At 31.3% G+C, this 19,697-nt stretch overlaps 1 protein-coding gene across 1 annotated transcript in view; it reads right to left on the bottom strand.

The window, feature by feature from the left end:
- The window catches only part of Ilp8 (Insulin-like peptide 8), an 84,891-nt gene that overhangs the window by 24,885 nt on the left and 40,309 nt on the right, over positions 1 to 19,697 (bottom strand). Inside the window, exon 2 of the mRNA XM_075307309.1 lies at positions 13,389 to 13,587. Coding sequence (XP_075163424.1) covers positions 13,389 to 13,587 — 199 coding nt within the window. The remainder of the gene's footprint in view (positions 1 to 13,388; positions 13,588 to 19,697) is intronic.

Here is a 19,697-nt window from a genome sequence, read left to right as displayed (position 1 = left end):
CCGGCCAGCATTGGTGCAGCTACACCCTCAAAAAAAATCGCTTCTGTAACATATACTCCCAAACACATTTTGCTTCAAGCATATACATTTTTGTGTATTGCCCAAACATTTATATATTTGATTTCTTCGAATATATAATATCTTTGAAAGCATATTTGTCTAAACAATAGAATATGTTTGGGTAGTCCATCCATATTCAATAATGTTGTCTTCCAAAAAACTATATGTTATTATATGAACATATAATATGTTTGGAAACATTTTGAACCCAAAAATATTAGATGCTTAGAAGAATTTTCTCCCAAAGAAGATTGTGCTCGAAATTTGTTTTCTGCCTAATTGTATATTCCCTCACATTTTTCTCACTTCCACCAATTTTTTTTAGTTCTTAGCACCTTTTTCTGTAATACAAACATTGTAGAAGAAATTATTCAATTTTATAATTTTTTTAAATGTTACCTTTTGCCGGACGCGGATTCGAACAGCGGACCACACAGTTTGTAAGCCAGCACACTATCCACTGGGCTACGTAGCTGTTATGGTCATCAAGAGATAATTATCGTTATAAGTTATATTTATATAGCATAGCTTTCGGCGCCCACGAGCCGATGCAAACATAACATTGTTAAACATACATTTGTTGGAGACGTGGATCAGTGGTTGGTACGTCCACCTTGCATGCCAAGGGTCGTGGGTTCGATCCCTGCTTCGACCGACACCAATATTTTTACATATATTTTTTTTTACATATAATCCAGATACGTTCGGAATATCCCGAAAAGGTGTTCAACATTACATACTACTATATTAAATTTTTACTACGAAACTGTGAAGTGTGTCTTATAAAAGACTTAAAGTCAGAAAAGAACAGTGCTTGATATAAACGAAATGGACTGAGTTCAAATCACATATTATTTTTTTATTGCAAAAATAAAAATTTTGTAACAAAAAAAGGTTTTTGTATACAAGTTTGAAATGAAGAAATTCAAAAACTCTTACAAAAGTAGAAGCTGAACTCAAGTATATATGTAAATATTTCTCCATCGAATCCTAAGGTTAACGATAACCATTCAAAAGCACATTATATTTAAATTCTAAACAGTAATTTTACAACCAGCACATAAATTTATTTTGGTGTGAAAAATTGTTTGCTAGCACATAGGTAGCACCATTAATTTAGAAATACAAATAATATGAATTTTTATTAACGAATAATTTTGTACTTAATTTAATTCTTAAAATGGCTATGTTGATCCTTTTACATTTCTTTAATAATTTATTTTAAAGAAAATAAACTTATTCAATTGTTGCTTTGGATCATTCCCCACCATGTTATAATACAATTTACCGAAAAAAGTTATAATGTTATTCTGGTTTTACCGATTCGAGTTTTGCCGCTAAAATGAGAAATTATTTTAGCGGCAAAACTCGAACTCAATGCGTTTTATTTTCGAAAGAATTGACGGATTCTCCTCTTGGACTACTTATTTAATAAAAAGGAACTAATCTTTGTTTTTATAGATTTTACTGTTTACTTTTTCACTATTTCCCCCTGTTTTCATTTTACTGTCATAACTCTAAAAAGAGTACACTGAAAAAAGGTATTGTCGTGAGGCCAAAGAGTTCATGTCCTTAAAATGAGAATACAAATTTTGCTTAGCTTAGAAGACGCATTTCTCTAATAGAAAGTTGTTTTCCATGTTCAAAAGTCGATAAACTTTTCAATGAAGTCGTGTTGTCCTTATAATTAAGTGATTTGATTCTTTACAATTAATGAAATTGTCTTTAAATTTGTTGCATTTTTGCATCTTGACTACAAAGCAAAAATCGTTAAAAAAAATAGGACATGTTTGTCAACACTTTATTTTAAAGACGTTTTTACTTGAAACATATCATAATTTCTACTGGAAGTCTTGTTTTTAACGGACTTTTTGTAGCATATTAAAAAAGCTGAAAAAGCGAAAAAATAAAATTTGCTTCATAGAGCCAAATACATAAAACCCACATTTAAAAGAGAATTGTGTCTTAAAAGTATCCTTACTTGAATTCTCCGCTTCATTGGCTCGGAATCAATACCAAAATTGTTAAAGTAGAGACACAATCTTTGGAACCGGACATGCTTTTTTTTCAGTGTATAGTGCCCTTTCGTTAGTTTTTATAAAGATCCCTTTAATTACCTTTGTTTGAATATTTTGACTTACTCGTCCTACGGCCATAGACTGCCGCAAATCTTTCAACGAGATGGCTGAGCAGTACAATATTCACCTAATATGGGTGCCTGGTCATAGGAACATACCGGGGAACTGTGAAGCAGACGTGTTAGCAAGGCTAGGAACTACCTTACATATTCCAGGGGAACTAGAATCTGTTGGTATGCCTCTGGCCACCTGCAAGCTCTTACTGCGTGAGAAGGCTGTTATGATGGCCAATATTCGATGGGAAAATTGCAAGGGTTGTAACGACACCAAGCAAATAGGGCCCCATTTAAACTTAAACCGCACACTAGATATGCTAGTGTTCTCAAGGCGTCAGATAGCACTCCTAATATCTGCTATAACGGGTCGCTGCCTGATAGGCGAATTTGCAAAAACTATAGGTGCGAAGTATAATGACTATTGTATAAGCTGTCATGACGTGGAGGAAAAGGAATCAATTAAACACCTCTTGTGTGAGTGTCCTGCTTTTTGTGTAAGGCGTAAGCGAATTTTAGGAGCATATAGCTTTAGATTACTGGCTGACCTGGAAAACGTTAACTTAAGCAGTTTGTTAATGTTTTTGGAGCAATCTGGTTGGTTCCACAAAAGTAAATAATAGAGATGGTTCAGTGGTTAAGACTAGAAGTGCCCATATGTAATAGGTACTTTTAGTTAAATGTGGTATCACAATGGACTGAATAGTCTAAGTGAGCCTGAAATTTAATCGGGCTGCCACTTTAACCTAACCTAACCTACGTTCCGATTTGTTTTGGCGAAACAAAAAAAAATGTGCCCGTAAAGCGAAAATGATCAACAAAACGCATGCTCTTTTTTTCAAATGTCTTTTCTCTTGGTTCCCATAGACCTTATAATACATAGATGAGCCATGGGTGTCAAACTATGTTTGACAGTTCCGAAGATTAAGAATAAACGAGAAAAATAAGAGCACGCTTACAATCTCTTTCGTTTTCCTTTTTGTAGTTTGCCAATTTTACACAAAATTAGAACGTTTATGATGCAACAGAGGATTTATAAATAAATTAATATATTAAAAGTTCATATTTGAACAAGAAATTGTGACCAAAATCGCGAAAATACGAAATTTAATTTTGAGCAGCATTGCTATTTACGAACAACACAAAAGCAAATGCACGAAAATTAATGTTTGGGATTGACTCCTTACGAAAAAATCAAAACGAAATGTCAGAAAATTAATTTTTGGAACTGACACATTTTTTTTAAGAGAATAGTGGATCATCTATGTATTAAAAGGTCTATGTTGGTTCCGAATGAATTTTCTCTCCGAATACTCATTTTAGTATTTTTACTTAAGCATATAAAATTTATGGCGAAGTCTTATATCACAACATATATATGTTTACTCCAAATTTGTGAATTTATACTTGTTTATATTCACACATAGTATTTTTCCAATCTTTAATGAATTTTTTTTTTGTATATATTTTTAAGGCGCCACACAGTGGGGTTTTTGATGTCAAAAGTGGGAATTAATTCGAAGTAGCTTTTCCTGTTTATAGTTTTAACTTTTTTCGGCCAAATTCACTAAAAGACATAAAACCAATCAAATGTTAAATATTTTTTAGTCCACATTTTATTTGTTTTCCATTAATTAATTTGCAACAAAAAAAAAGAGAATGAATATCTGCTTTTTGATCTGATTCTTAACAATTATTACCATCATCATCACAATCATCATCGTCAGTAAAATTACTATATGTATCATTATCATCAACACTGGCATTTTGATCACCATCAAGATTTGACTCAAATATCAACATTTGAATTGCTTCCATAGGCAAATTGTGGGGTTTCTTCTCTTTTAATTTCTCATTTCTGATATAACTGGATCCGAAGTATGTTAATTAACAGTCTTTTAAATATCTCTTCATTTGACTTTTCCATAGAACATTTTCGCAAAAAATGCTCTCTAAAATTTTTAAAATCTTTGTTTCTAGCTTCTTGCGCTTCTTGTGCTTCTTCCGACAACTGTCCAATTGGAAGTAAAGCGTGGTTAATTATTTCTGCTCCAAGTAATAAATATTTGTGCACAGTTGGGGACATATAGTACCAGGGGTTGAAAAATGTATTTCCATTTAATTTCAAAATGTGCAAAAAAGTGCAGACAACTTTTTCATCTATGCTTTCAAAAGAGTTTATTGTTTTAGAAAAAATAAACTTTTTTACTTAATTTGGCTTTATTTACAACTATTTGTCGACATATTTCTCGAAATCCTCTAATTTAAAGACTTAAGGTTCCATTTTTATTTTTTAATTAACGCTTTAGAAAACACTCAAAACAAAATTTTAAGACACCAATAATTTACATTTATATCGCACGCAAGGAAAACGTAAAATAACTCCAACTTCAAACATATATAGTGACACAACGGTACTTGTCAAAGACACAATTTTTGCGCTAGTGATGTGGAATTTTGTGTACTTTTACCGACTATAAAAATTTTTTCGGTTCTCCTAAATTTAATTTTTCAATTAATTCCCATTTTTGGTATCAAAAACCCCAATGTGCGCCAGTTGGATACTTTCATTATTTTATTTCCAGCATACACTTTATGTCTCTCTTTCTAAACACATATATGTTTATAGTCTATTTCTAAATTAATATATGTTTGCATCCAAGCATATTATATTTACAAACATTTTATGTCTCAAACATAATATGTTCTAACATATTAACATACATGTCCCAAACATATTATGCTAGTTTATGAACATTATATGCTTGCACTTAAAAATATTGTGTTTAAAAATTTGAGTTCCAAACATATAATTTTTACACCCAAACATATGAAAAGTAGTCTTTTTCGTCCGTGTAGGAAATTTTCCAGACAACGCACTAAATTTTTCGACTCGAACATTTTAAATGGAATTATACACGGAAAAAGGCTCGTCCGGTTCTAAAATTGTTATCTTTACACTAATACTTTGACATTTGAATACATTAATTCTTTGGCATTTGAGTTTTGAATACATGTTACTAGGAGACAAATTGGAATTTATAGTATTTTTTCCGATTTTCTTTCTTCACGTGCCCTCAGAGTCTTGAAAAATGTTTTGAACGCTTTTTAGCTTTGTGGTCAAGATACAAAAATTCAACAAAGTCTTGTGAAGTATTTCCTTTTAAAGCAAATATGACCGAAGTTATGATAAGTGGTTCAACAATTGTCTGTAAACTGTTCTTTTTGTTTTTTTTTTTTTTTTGTAAAGTCTGAAATTCTGTTCCTCAATAAAGTAAAAGGTTTCCTTCATTCAGTGTAGTGGTTTTCTTTAAAGATGAAAATGAATAAGTAAAAGCAGAATAAAATTACACGCAAAGAAAAAAAAAACGTTTTTCTTTTGTTAGAGTTTTTTGAATTGCTTCGAAAATTTTAAACTTTTATCACCAAAAAAATTCGTTTGTTACAAAATTTTTATTTTTCAATAAAAAACTTATTTTTGAAACAACAACACAGTCCATTTCGTTTATATCAATCACTGTTCTTTTCTGACTTTAGGTCTTTAATAAGACACATTTTACAGTTCAAAATTTAATATACTACAATGTATGTTGAACATTTTTTCGGAATCTTCCGAACATATCTGTAATATATGTAAACAAGCAAAAAAAACTTTGGTCGAAGCAGGGATCGAACCCACGACCTTGGCATGGAAGTCGGATGTAGCAACCACTGCACCACGGTGCCAAACTAAATGTTTGTTTCTGTTAAATAAACTTTGTTTATTCGGTTCGTGGGCGCCGCAAGCTATGCTATAAATATAACTTATATGGATATTTATCTATTGATGACCATAACAGGTACATAGCTCAGTGGTTAGTGTGTTGGCTTACAAAGTGCATGGTCCGCGGTTCGATTCTCCTTCCAGGCGAAAGGTAAAAAAATTTAAAAATTTATAAAATCGTATAATTTCTTCTACATTGTTGGTGTTACAGGAAAAGGTGTTAGGACTAAAAAACCTCGTCGATGTGAGAAAGATGTGAGGGAAAATGCAATTAGCAAGAAAACAATGTTTTTTTTTTTGAGTTTGTCTTTATGAAATTGTTTTTACATCCTGGAAAAGAATAAACGTTTATCACAAAAAGTATATACTTTTCTTCCAAATACACTTCCTTACAGCGAAAAGCAAATGAGAAACGAACTTTGTTTGTCTAAAATTTCGTTTGGGAGGAAAGAATTATTTTTTTGCGTGTATAAAGTTTATTTATTTCTAATTTCGGTTTGAGGTCTCTTTAAAAAAATCCAATATTTCTACTAATTTTAACACATAAACAAAAATAAGAAAAAAGAGAAAATTTTCGTCCATCCCTAAAGAAAGTTATTTGACAATTAACAATTAGCAAAGGACCTCAAGTCGTAATAAGAAATAAATATTAAGGATATATAGTTTTGGCACATTTTATTATAACTTATAGGGAATGATCCAAAGTACCAATTCAATAAATATACTTTTTGTTAAATAAATTAAATTAAATGAGCGGAAGATTGTTCTCAAAGCTGCTCTTATTATCAGATTTTCTTCTATATTTAATAATCTGTTGAGCCTGAAAGATACATGGCTATACATGTTACGAGTATATCAGAACTCTTTTGTATGATTGTTATGAAGACATCCTACAAATTTTATTGTTTTTTTTTCGATCATCTTGATTTGCATGCACGCACATCGTTGTCTATGGTACCCGTTTACCCTCAATGAAGTTTGTTTCGCTTCCAAGAATAATTCTAAGAATAAATGAAAACTTCTCTGATATAAAAATCGCTTCTGTAACATATACCCCAAACACATTTTGCTTCAATCATATATATATTCAGGATTGGTCCAAACAAAATATTGTTTGTATTGTTCAAACATATTATGTTTCACCTTAGGGCATACACTGGTAGTAAAAACTGTTAATGATTTTTTTTGTGTGGATATATTTTTAAGGCGCCAATTGGTTACTTCCATTATTTTACTTGCAGCATACTCACTAGGTCTCTCTTTCTATACACATATATGTTTATAGGATATTTCCAAATTAATATATGTTTGCATTTAAGGATACAGTAATCCCTCGATTTACGTCGTCTCGGTTTACGTTGTTTCGATTTACGTCGTAAAATTTTTTGTTCCACAAAACTTCGATTTACGTCGCCATTCGATTTACGACGTCGATTTTTTCGCCCACTTTATCAGAAACGCCTTCCACAAGTAAAAAAAGTATCAACTATGATGACATCGAAACATTTTTTCTGAAATTCTTACCGAAATTACTGAATTACCTTTATTTTTGAAGTTTTTTATTATGTACATGCATATACAACATAAATGGACTTAGGAGTAAGTATGAGCAATTTTTAATTCGGTTTACGTCGTTTCGATTAACGTCGTCAAATTCCGGAACCAATAACGACGTAAATCGAGGGATTACTGTATTATATTTACAAACATTTTATGTCCCAAACATAATATGTTCTAACATATATGTCCCAAATATGTTATGCAAGTTTATAAACATTATATGCTTGCACCTAAAAATATTGTGTTAAAAAATTTGAGTTCCAAAGATATACTTTTTACACCCAAACATATGAAAAACAGTCGTTTTCGTCCGTGTAGACTCCATATCATACACTGAAAATATATTAGCCTAATATGAAATCGTTTGGAACCTAAATTTACAGACACAAAATGTTATGAATAAACTTTTCTAAAACAAGCTCTTTTTAGTTGAAAGAAAGTTTAAAATCTTGGTTTTAAAATTTTCCACATTGAATTTAGGATCATTCACCATTGCATATTTTCGTTAAAGTTATTAAAGTCGTTGAGGTAGGCCAAATATAAAAATTCAAAATATTTTACATGCAAAGATAGATCGAAGGAATTTGTATGTTAATAGTAGGTTGAAAGTTTACGTTAACTGTTATGAACATGGGGATTCTCTTTAAATTAACAGAGGTTCTTGACATTTGGATTCAAGAGTAAAAGCCTCAAGTAAACAATAAGATTTATTTGGAGCGTCAGTGCTTGATAATTTATTTTTTAAATAATGAATAGTGTCAGCTACACCCACAAAAGATCGGCTCTGTTACATATACTCCCTACACCCTCAAAAAAATCGCTTCTGTAACATATGTCCCAAACATCAAACAACATTGTGTTTCAACTTAGGCATACACTGGTAGAAAAAAAATTAATAAAATTTTCTTTATGTACACAGAAAAAATTTTCACGAAAATTTTTCCAATTAATATCTTAATTGAGTTTTAAAAAATATTCAATTAAAAACTTAATTGATTCAACAATTTTTTTAATTGAAATAAAAATCAATCACACAAATTAATAGTATCAATTAAATATTTAATTGGATCAATTAATTTTTTACTTGATACTATCATTTCTGTGATTGAAGACATTTCAATTAAAAAATTAATTGGATCAATTAATTTCGTGATTGAATCAGAAAAAAATTTTTTATGTGTACCCAGCAAAAACTTTCATTACCCGGTAATCTTGTAGGTAAGCCTATTTAAAAATTAATAACCACTTATTAATTGGCATCGCTTCGGATTACATTTACATACACATGTCCTTGGAGGAAAGTACTTCTCCCCAGGCATACCTTCGGCCATAAAATAAGTAGTGCTTTTAAAGCATATAATCACCTAATATGTAATGACTTATTCGTAGATACACCGAAGCTTGCACAATAGCCACTTATTGTCTCATGCAACCAAATTTCTAAAATATTGATTTCTATCGCCGATTACAATGGATCAAAATATGGCGAGTAACCCAGCAAAAACTCTCATTACCCGGTAATCTTGTAGGTAAGCTTATTTAAAAATTAATAACCACTTATTAATTGGCATCGCTTCGGATTACATTTACATACGCATGTCCTAGAAGGAAAGTACTTCTCCCCTGGCATACTTTCGGCCATAAAATAAGTAGTGCATTTAAAGCATATAATCACCTAATATGTAATGACATATTCGTAGATACACCAAAGCTTGCAAAATAGCCACTTATTGTCTCAGGCAACCAAATCTCGAAAATATTGATTTCTATTGCCGATTACAATGGATCAAAATATGGCGAGTGATGCTGTAATAGGAGAACTACTTGAATAGAAACGAATATTGTATAAATAAACAAAAAATCGAATAAATAATCTAAATAAGATGCAATTTAATTTCACACTTAAAATAGAAATAAATGTAGGTTGTTTAAGGAGTTGGATTCGTGAATTTCGTTATAATATATCCAATAGCCAATTCACATAAGGTTCAAAATCTACTAAAAGTGGATTTTAAGTCTCTTTTTTATAAGGCAAATGACATTTGAAATTTAGTTTAAGCGCATTTTGGAAGTGTAATGTGAATGATCTATAGAAAGCATTTATTTTTTGAAACATAATATGACAATGTCATTAAACACAATTATTATGAAATATTTGTGATAAAACGGAAAAATTTTCAGAATTAGCGTTACATTACATACTCTTTTTGATTTTTTATGTAAGTGCTCGATTATGTAAATAATTATACCTAATGGTACCATCATTTATTCTATTTTATTAAATCGTTAACTACAACTGCATAAAATTTGAGAATAAAAATTCGAAAATTACCGAGAAGTATTTATTTTTGTCATTACAAGTTAGTCATTATAACTCGCCGCAATGTAATGCAAAGTGTAATGACAGGTTTACTCCTGGTAATGTCAATTGTAATGAGATGTGGTTACCTAGTTTTTGCTGGGAAGGTTGTAATAGGAGAACTACTTGAATAGAAACGAATATTGTATAAACAAACAAAAATCTAATTAATCATCTAAATAAGATAACACGCAAATTAATATCACACTTAAAATAGAAATAAATGTAGGTTGTTAAAGGGAGTTGGATTCGTGAATTATGTTATAATATATCCAATAGCCAATTCACATTAGGTTCGAAATCTACTAAAAACGGATTTTAAGTCCCTTTTTTATAAGGCAAATGGCATTTAAAATTTAGTTTAAGTTTTGGAAGTGTAATGTGAATGAGTGTAACATAATATGATAATGTAATTAATTTAAACACAATTAGTATGAAATATTTGTGATAAAAGTTTCTTAATGGAAAAATTTTCAGAATTACCGTTACATTAAATAATCTTTTTGATTTTTTATGTAAATGCTCAATTATGTGAATAATTATAGCTTATGGTACCATCATTAATTAACAGCCAACTGCCTAAAAATTTTAGAATAACAATTCGAAAATGACCGAGAAGTATTTATTTTTGTCATTACAATATAGTCATTATAACTCTGCGCAATGTAATACAACGTGTAATGACAGCTTTACTTTTGGTAATGTAATTTGTAATGAGATGTGGTTACCTAGTTTTTGCTGGGTATATATATTTTTTTAAGGCGCCAATTGGTTACTTCCATTCTTCTACTTGTAGCATACTCTCTAAGCCTCTCTTTCTAAACACATACACATATGTTTATAGGCTATTTCTAAATTAATATATGTTTGCATCCAAGCATATTATACTTAAAAACATTTTATGTCCCAAACATGTTATGCTAGTTTATGAACATTATATGCTTGCACTTAAAAATGTTGTGTTAAAAAATTTCCAAACATATAATTTTTACACCCAAACATATGAAAAACAGTCTTTTTCGTTCGTGTACACTGAAAAAAAGTGAACCCACCAGGAAAGAAAACTTTCGATTAAATTTAGGAAATTTTTAATATTTTTATAAAATTTTAACGAAACAGTATTACAAACGCTGACATCACGCCGATATCACAAAAATAAGTAAATATTTTTCGACAAATTGAAGAAAATTTATTAGATTTTTCACTTGTTAAAGAAAATTTTGTATTTTGAAGGAAAAAATTGGAGTTCAAAATTGCATGAATGTCTTTAGTGACATAGTAAGTTCATGATGAACACATTTCTAGTGAAATTTACAAATTTAAAGAAATATTGAACTATGTAGTAAGAAATACGAATTTAGTAAATCTTTATGTTTAATTATACCCACCACCATAGAATGGTGACGTGGATATAACAAGTTTGTCATTCCGTTTGTAACACATCGAAATATCGATTTCCGACTATATAAAGTATATATATTCTTGATCAGGGAGAAATTCTAAGACAATATAACCATGTCCGTCTGTCTGTCTGTCTGTTGTAATCACGCTACAGTCTTCAATAATGGAGCAATCCTGCTGAAATTTTGCACAAACTCGTCTTTTGTCTGCAGGCTGGTCATGTTCGAAGATGGGCTATATTGGTCCAGGTTTTGATATAGTCCCCATACAAACTGACCTCCCGATTTGGGGCCTTGGTCTTATAGAAATCTTAGTTTTTATCCAATTTGCTTGAAATTTGAAATCTAGAGGTATTGTATGACCATAAAGAGGTGTGCCAAAAATGGTGAGTATCGGTCAATGTTTTGGTATAGCCCCCATATAGACCGATCTCCCGAATTTACTTCTTGGGCTTATAGAAACCGTAGTTTCCATCCAAATTGCTTGAAATTGGAAATCTAGAGGTATTTTCGGACCATACAGAGGTGTGCCGAAAATTGTGAGTAACGGCCCATGTTTTGGTATAGCCCCCATATAGACCGATCTCCCGATTTTATTTCTTGGGCTTCTAGAATCCGCAGTTTTTATTCAATTGTCCCGAAATTGCAAATCGAGAGGTACTTTAGAACCATGAAAATGTGTGCCTAAAATGGTGAGTATCGGTCCCTGTTTTGGTATGGTCCCCATATAAACCGACCTCCCGATTTGGGGTCTTGGGCTTATAGAAACCGTAGTTTTTAACCAATTTCCCTGAAATTGGAAATCTAGATGTATTTTAGGACCATAAAGAGGTGTGCCGAAAATGGTGAGTATCGGTCCATGTTTTGGTATAGCCCCCATATAGACCGATATCCCGAGTTTACTTCTTAGGCTTCTAGAATCCGAAGTTTTTATCCAATTTGCTTGAAATTGGAAATCTAGAGGTATTTTCGGGCCATAAAGAGGTGTGCCGAAAACGGTGAGTATCGGTCCATATTTTAGTATAGCCCCCATAAGAACGATCTCCCGATTTAACTCCTTAGGTTTCTAGAAACTGTAGTTTTTATCTGATTTGCCTGAAATTGTAAATATTCTGGTATTTTAGGCTCACAAAAACGTGTATCGGATTAGTGTTTTATCGGTTTGGTAATGCCTCCATATAGACCGATTTCACTTCTTGAGGATATAGAAGGCACACTGATCATGAAAATTGCTTGAAACTCAATGTAATTTCCAGATTTTACTTCTCGGGTGAAAATCTACAGATTTAAGATTTACTTACAAGAGATGTTAATGATTCCTCTAAAACTCAAACAAAAATGGTTCTTATAAATCCAGAATCTGATATAGTCTTCATAGGTAAAATCTTGAAATTTATCTTGGGGAAGTGTACTAGTTGATCTGCTCTGCTTGGCAGAATATCTGTCATCAAACCCCCCTGAAATTTCAAAGGAAACCCTAATATTTGATTCATGGTGGTGGGTATTTAAGATTCGGCCCGGCCGAACTTACTGCTGTATATACTTGTTTTTGTTCCCACACTCGAGTTCGAAATCTTATCCGAAATATTCCGAAAATTTGGCATGGCTAAGAAATAATGGATGGATCTCAATTGAAATGAGATAATGCATTATTATGACCATATGACGCATATTTTTAACCGATCTCAAATTTGGCACAATCAGTTATGATTTTTCTTACGTCCTTTTTTGCAGGAACAAATCATTAAACATAGCCTTAATATACTTTAAAACTGTAGGCAGTATATCATTTCATAAAAATCCCTCAAGTACAATTTACCAAAGCAGAATGGCACACCGAAAGGAGAGTTTTCTTTGCTGAGAAACGAAAGTTTTCTTTCAACGCAAGAGAAATTTCTCTTAAAGCACATAAAAACGATTATAGACATTGAATCGCTGGTCATACAATTGACTATAGTTGCTGTCAATAAAGATTGCTTTATAATAAAGGTATTTCGTTTGTCTAAAATTTGGTTCCGTGGGAAATTGTGTTTATCATTGTGTTCAGGTTTAAGGATCCCGGCCCGAATTTAGCTCCTACTTACCTATTGCCCAAATATCGACACTTAAACTTACATTCAGAATTATCAGCACTGTTCACATTATGGCCATGATTTATGGAACGCCTCTCTCGCATATCAAAAGTTTCGAATAAATGTTCGCATGCTTCCATTGCCAATTTCTTCATACGATCTAGAGAGCAGTATGATGCAGTACTGCGACCACACAACGCTGTTAGACAGCATAAAATAAACAGAGATGTTACAAAGGAACCCTGAAATGGAGAGCAGAAACAAAAACAAAAATATAAAAGATGCATGATAAATAAATTTTATTCAAAAATGAAATCCAGTTTTTGTTTGTACCAATTTAAACATTTGCACGCAAAAAATTCTTTTCTGGGAAACGAAATTGTGGAATAATGGAGTTCATTGAGATTAAACAATATGCTCTGGGGACAAGCGTGGTAACAACACAATGATGTATTTGCCTTTAAACTAACAACTTTACCAATAAAGGAAAACATGTTTAGTTTAAAATTAAATTAAATTTTAAATTAAATTTTAGAGTAGTTTTTGAAAGAGAGAAAGTACGTTTCACAAAGTGGTGTTATTTATATACATTTTTTTAAAATAAGTTTTAGTTTTATTTATTTTATTTTATTTTATTTATTTTTTTTTTCTTTTCTTTAATGTATATCTTTTTGTAATTATGATTTTTTGTTGTATAGGTTATATGTTTTGTTTTATTTGTTTATTTATATTTTTTATACTTTATGTTATATTTCGTAATATGTGTCCAAATATTTATAATTTTAATTTTATTATACATTATAATAGAGTAGTATCCTGTTGTTGTATTATTGTTAGTATATTAATGTTAGAAATAAGAGAATTGTTTTGAGTAGTATTTAAAATGTTGATTTAAGTAACTGTATAAGGCGTTTGTAAGGCTTAGTTACATATGAAAATAAATAAATTAAATTAAAAATTAAATTAAAATTTCGCTACGTTGGAAATAATTATTTTTTTATGGGCACAACAAACGAAACAAATTAGCAAGCATTGGTCGGGTACCAGTTCTAATTGAAAAGAGAGAAGCGAGAGAGATATTAGTTACTGAAATTTGAATAAATATTTCACTTTTACACTTTTATTTAAACAGACTCACCGCATGCCAAAAAATTCATTTCCTTTCTGCGAAGCGAAATTTTAGACCAACAAAGTTTTCATCTGTTGTTAAATTTTTCTTTCAGGCTAAACAAAGTTGGTTTGGGAAAAACGTGTAAACGGGTAGCATAAATAAAGATTTATACCTTTTTAAAGAGACGAGTTTACCAACAAAAAAGTCTTCATTGGTCTAAAATTTCGTTTCGGAATAAAATATATCTGTTTAACCTCCAAGTAAAAAAATTTGGAAGTTCTTCCAAAGGCACAACTTTAAAAGCACTTCCAGAAGATGTACTCCCAATGATGTTCTTTATTTTAACTACCAAGGAAGTTCTTTTAAAGCAATTTTTATACCCTGTGCCACACTGTGGAACAGGGTATTATAAGTTAGTGCATATGTTTGTAACACCCAGAAGGAGACGAGATAGACACATGGTGTATTTGGCAATAATGCTCAGGGTGGGTCCCTGAGTCGATATAACCATGTCCGTCCGTCTGTCTGTGAACACATTTTTGTGATCAAAGTCTAGGTCGCAATTTAAGTCCAATCGCCTTGAAATTTGGCACATGTTCCTTATTTGGGTCAGAATAGAACCCTATTGATTTTGGAAGAAATCGGTTCAGATATAGATATAGCTCCCATATATATCTTTCGAAGTTTCTTTAAAATTGCTTCAGATTTAAATATTTCCCATATTTATACCCTTCACCACTACTGTGGTACAGGGATGGAAAATGCAGTACTATAGTACTTTTTTCAATACTTTTTCACCCCGGTCAGTACCGTAGTACCCCCGCGAATGATTTAGTACCTTTTGTGTAGACATTTTTGAGCCGATATCAGATTTATGGTACAATAGCTTTGATATTAAAATATTTTGAGAAAGTCTTTATCAACCTTAGTCTTTTACAAATTTGGCAAAACAGAGAAGTTCATGCGGGAAGAAAATCTCGATTTTGTAAAAGCCATAGTCAAAAACACGATTTTATTGAGTTTCAAGAATGTTTTAGTCGAAAAAAGCATGCGATTCTATATTATCGATTTTTTATTTCGGTAGAAAATTTTGTCAAAAATTTATTTCCATATAAAAATTTTTGCAAAATGTTATTTCTATATGAAATTTTGTCAAAATGTTATTTCTATTGAAAATTTTGTAAAAATTTTATTTCTATAGGAAATTTTGTCAAAATTTTATTTATATAGAAAATTTTTGCAAAATTTTATTTTTATAAGAATTTTTTACATAATTTTATTTCTATATAATATTTTGTCAAAATTTTATTTATATAGAAAATTTTGTCAAAATTTTATTTTTATAGAAATTTTTTTCAAATCTTTATTTCTATAGAAAATTTTGTCAAAATTTTATTTTCTTGACAATTCTTGACAGTAATCTTCCAGTGGAATTTTTGTTGAAATTTCGTAAAAAGTACCTTTTCGATCAAAAAAATACCTTCTTTGTACTTTCTTAAAAACTTATTTTCCATCCCTGCTGTGGTATAGGGTAAAATTTTGTACTAAAATTGTGTTCCACCCTAGTGCATTAGCCGACTTAAATTTTGAGTCTATAGATTTTGTAAAAGTCTATCAAATTCTGTCCAGATCGAGAGATATTAAAATGTATGTATTTGGGACAAACCTTTTATATATAGCACCCAACACAATTGACGGATGTGGTATGGTATCGAAAATTTAGATCTACAAAGTGGTGCAGGGTATAATATAGTCGGCCCCGCCCGACTTTTGACTTTCCTTACTTGTTTATAACTCGATTTTTTTATACTTTTAATGGGTATTTTTAACTAAAACTAAAATAGTTTTCTAATTGCAACATGTTATAAATAAGTTATTACTTTTTGTCAAACTGAAGAATTTTTTTTTAATTAATTTTTTCTGTTGTTTAAGAAAATTTCATATGTTGAAAGAAAAAATTGGATTGAAAAATTGCTAAAATGTCTTTAGCGCTGTACGAAGTTCAAGACAGGTAAAATTTTAGTAAAATTTACTTACGAACTCAATTTAAGCAAACTTCTGCCATTTTAGGATAATATGAACTATTTTATTTTGTAGTACAATTGTGCACTCTATTTGTATACAACTTTTTTTTTAGTTCACGCCATTAAAGTTAGCAAAAAATTATTCAAATAAGGAACATTTACTCATATTGTGCAAAATTTAACTAAAATCAACTAATCTTCATGAACTAAAATAAATTTCAGTTGGCATTAGAGCCCCTTCTTTCTGGGTGTGGTACAAATCTTTTAAATTTTGTCGAAAAAAATGCTAAATATTTGAGGTCAAACGTTTCTAACGACAAGCGTTAGAATCCATTGAAAATTATAAAAAATTATAAAAATTATTTATTTGACGACATATCACAGAATTTTTTAATTTACATCCAAAACATTGAATTCAGATCACCCCTAAAGAAGTGATGCAAATTCAGTGCAACGGCTGTTGAAATGGAGGACTTGCATCCTATGACAAGTCCATGTTAAATTCATCGCTTCTGTGTCAATTTTGCACCACTTCCGGACCCAAAAAGAACATTTTCACTACTTTTTTGGCGACGCTTTTTATTACAGGGGTATGTTTATTGTACCCATTGATTTGTTTGTTTCCAACAAGTTAACGGTTACAGAAATAACATACGGAAGGAAAGAACTATTTCCCAGTCGTACATGCAGTTAACTTCAAACTAAATGAAAGCTGGTTATTTCTCAAGTAGTAGTGGGTGACATTTGGATTGAATTTATATGGATTCATCTTACTATTTTAACATGGCGATGTCATAGGAAGTAGTCAATTGTCCAACTCTACACTACTTTCAATTAGCTTTAAGTTAGTTCCCAATACATTAATTTAAAGTTAGTTAGTTTTCAGTCAAAGAAAAGTTAGTTAATTAAAAGTTGTCCCTAAAATCAATATTTTTTATCTTACTACAATAAAAGATGGTTAAAAATGTATATTTTCATAAAACATAAATTTATTCATATAACAATTTAATAAGAAACTTCAAAATATAACAATACAGTTTTCTGGAATACAGGACCCTTTCTTTTTTAAAAGGCCTTCTCAAATGTCGTTTGCTAACACCCTTCGTGCTATTTTGGAAGAAATATTCAAACAGCCAAACACATTAATAATATTGTTATTAAAACACTTTATACTTTTTTAGTAATTCTCTATTTTAAGAAACAATTTTTCAACGAAGCGATAGCACGCGGTATTGTTTACTAATGAAATGCCAAATGAGTTTACAAAAAACGACGCTGTCTGCAATCGGAAGACATCGGTTGCCGTTAGCGAAGTGTTGTATACACTTTTGTTAATGTAATTTCTGCATTGCATAGTAGTTAGCTTAAACTTGGTCTATACAAGCGAACTTAAAGTTCGTGTTTCAATTTCAATATTTCAATTAAAGCAATCAAAAATTACATCGTCATCCTTAGTCTTGGGCAAAATCTTTCACTATAGTGATTCGGACTCGTCGTTCCTTTTGTACAAAGGAACTAGTTCCTTCAAATCGTTCCATCGTTTCTTTTCGTTCTAGTTTTTTATATTTGTCATCACTGTCATCTACTAAAGGCAGAGATGATATTGTGTACTATGAGCAACGAAGTTCGTGGTCAAATGAAAGATACAAAAAATATTAAAAATTGAGTAGAATTACTTAAAATAGTTTATAGTAATATAGGAAGAAACAATAATGAATGGAAAATTTAAAGAAGTAACTTAACTGAGCTGGAACTAATGATTCTATTGAAAAGCAGCATACCAATCAATGATTTAATATACATACGCGCCAAAATGAATAAATTGTCTTATAGCTCAAACAAAAGTCAAAAAATCAAATTGCGATCCGCGGAACTATGGAGCGTAAGTTGAAAATAAAACTAAATGACAAAAGGAACGATGAGGACGAAAGAGATGGAACTAGTGACAGTCGTTCCTTTTAGTGAACCGTTCATTGGAACTAGTTCGTTCCGGAACAACACAAGACTAATCATCATCATATTTTTTACAGTAGCGCACAAACTGCTTCTAATGGCAAATGGGTTTGGGAAAAGTTTACTCACGCACATGTGGAAAAGAATTTGTGTGGTTGACGTCACCATGAGCGCACAAACTACTTCTAATGGCAAATGGGTTTGGGAAAAGTTTACTCACGCACATGTGGAAAAGAATTTGTGTGATTGACGTCACCATCACTCTGGTGACTCACGGCAAACGTCCTGACTTGCGAAGAGTCACGAAAATTTTCATGAAGCACAGAAGTTATTGTGCCTCAACAGCTCGTCCCGAAATTACAAGCGCAATTATGCCCGCAATGGGAGCCTCCGTGGTGCAATGGTTAGCATGCCCGCCTTGCATACACAAGGTCGTAGGTTCGATTCCTGTTTCGACCGATCACCAAAAAGTTTTTCAGCGGTGGATTATCCCACCTCAATAATGCTGGTGACATTTCTGAGGGTTTTAAAGATTCTCTAAGTAGTTTCACTGCAATGTGGAACGCCGTTCAGACTCGGCTATAAAAAGGAGGTCCCTTGTCATTGAGCTTAACATGGAATCGGGCAGCACAAGTTCACCAATGTGGTATCACAATGAACTGAATAGTCTAAGTGATCCTGATACATCGGGCTGCCACCTAACCTAACCTAACCTAACCTATACCCGCAATCATCAGTATTTGATTAAGCGTGGTATATTACGCTCACGAACCGATAAATACTCATGGTATTTCAGCGAAATGTTCGTTTATCAAAAATTTCGTTGGGAAGAAGGAAATATGTTTTGGGCGTACGTTTTTGTATTCAAAAAGTAGATAACATTTTAGCATCACACTCATTGTCTCTGAGAAGATTTGTCGTTTTGGCTGCACTTGCATACACTAAAAAAACATTACTTCCTTCCATTAAGGATTTTGATTCCGGGCGAAAGATGTGGTTCCTTTAAAATAAAGACACTTTTAGGGACCTATATAGCTTTAAATCTAGAACAAATCAAATTAATTTAGGATACAGTCCTCATTTATGGAATTCCCATCATCTTTATGCGATACATAAATAAAGCTATTCACACACAAACAAATACCAAATCCAAATTATAACAGATACTTCAAAATAAAAAAAGGGTTATCTTAATTTCAAAATAACAAAACTTTAAACCAAAGATACAAAAACCCCAAAATAAGTCTTAGACTATATTTGAAGG

Source organism: Haematobia irritans, chromosome 4, assembly GCF_050003625.1.
Source record: "Haematobia irritans isolate KBUSLIRL chromosome 4, ASM5000362v1, whole genome shotgun sequence".
Taxonomy (NCBI): domain Eukaryota; kingdom Metazoa; phylum Arthropoda; class Insecta; order Diptera; family Muscidae; genus Haematobia; species Haematobia irritans.
Note: the sequence above shows the minus strand (reverse complement) of the source record. Positions and strands in the feature narration are given on the sequence as shown.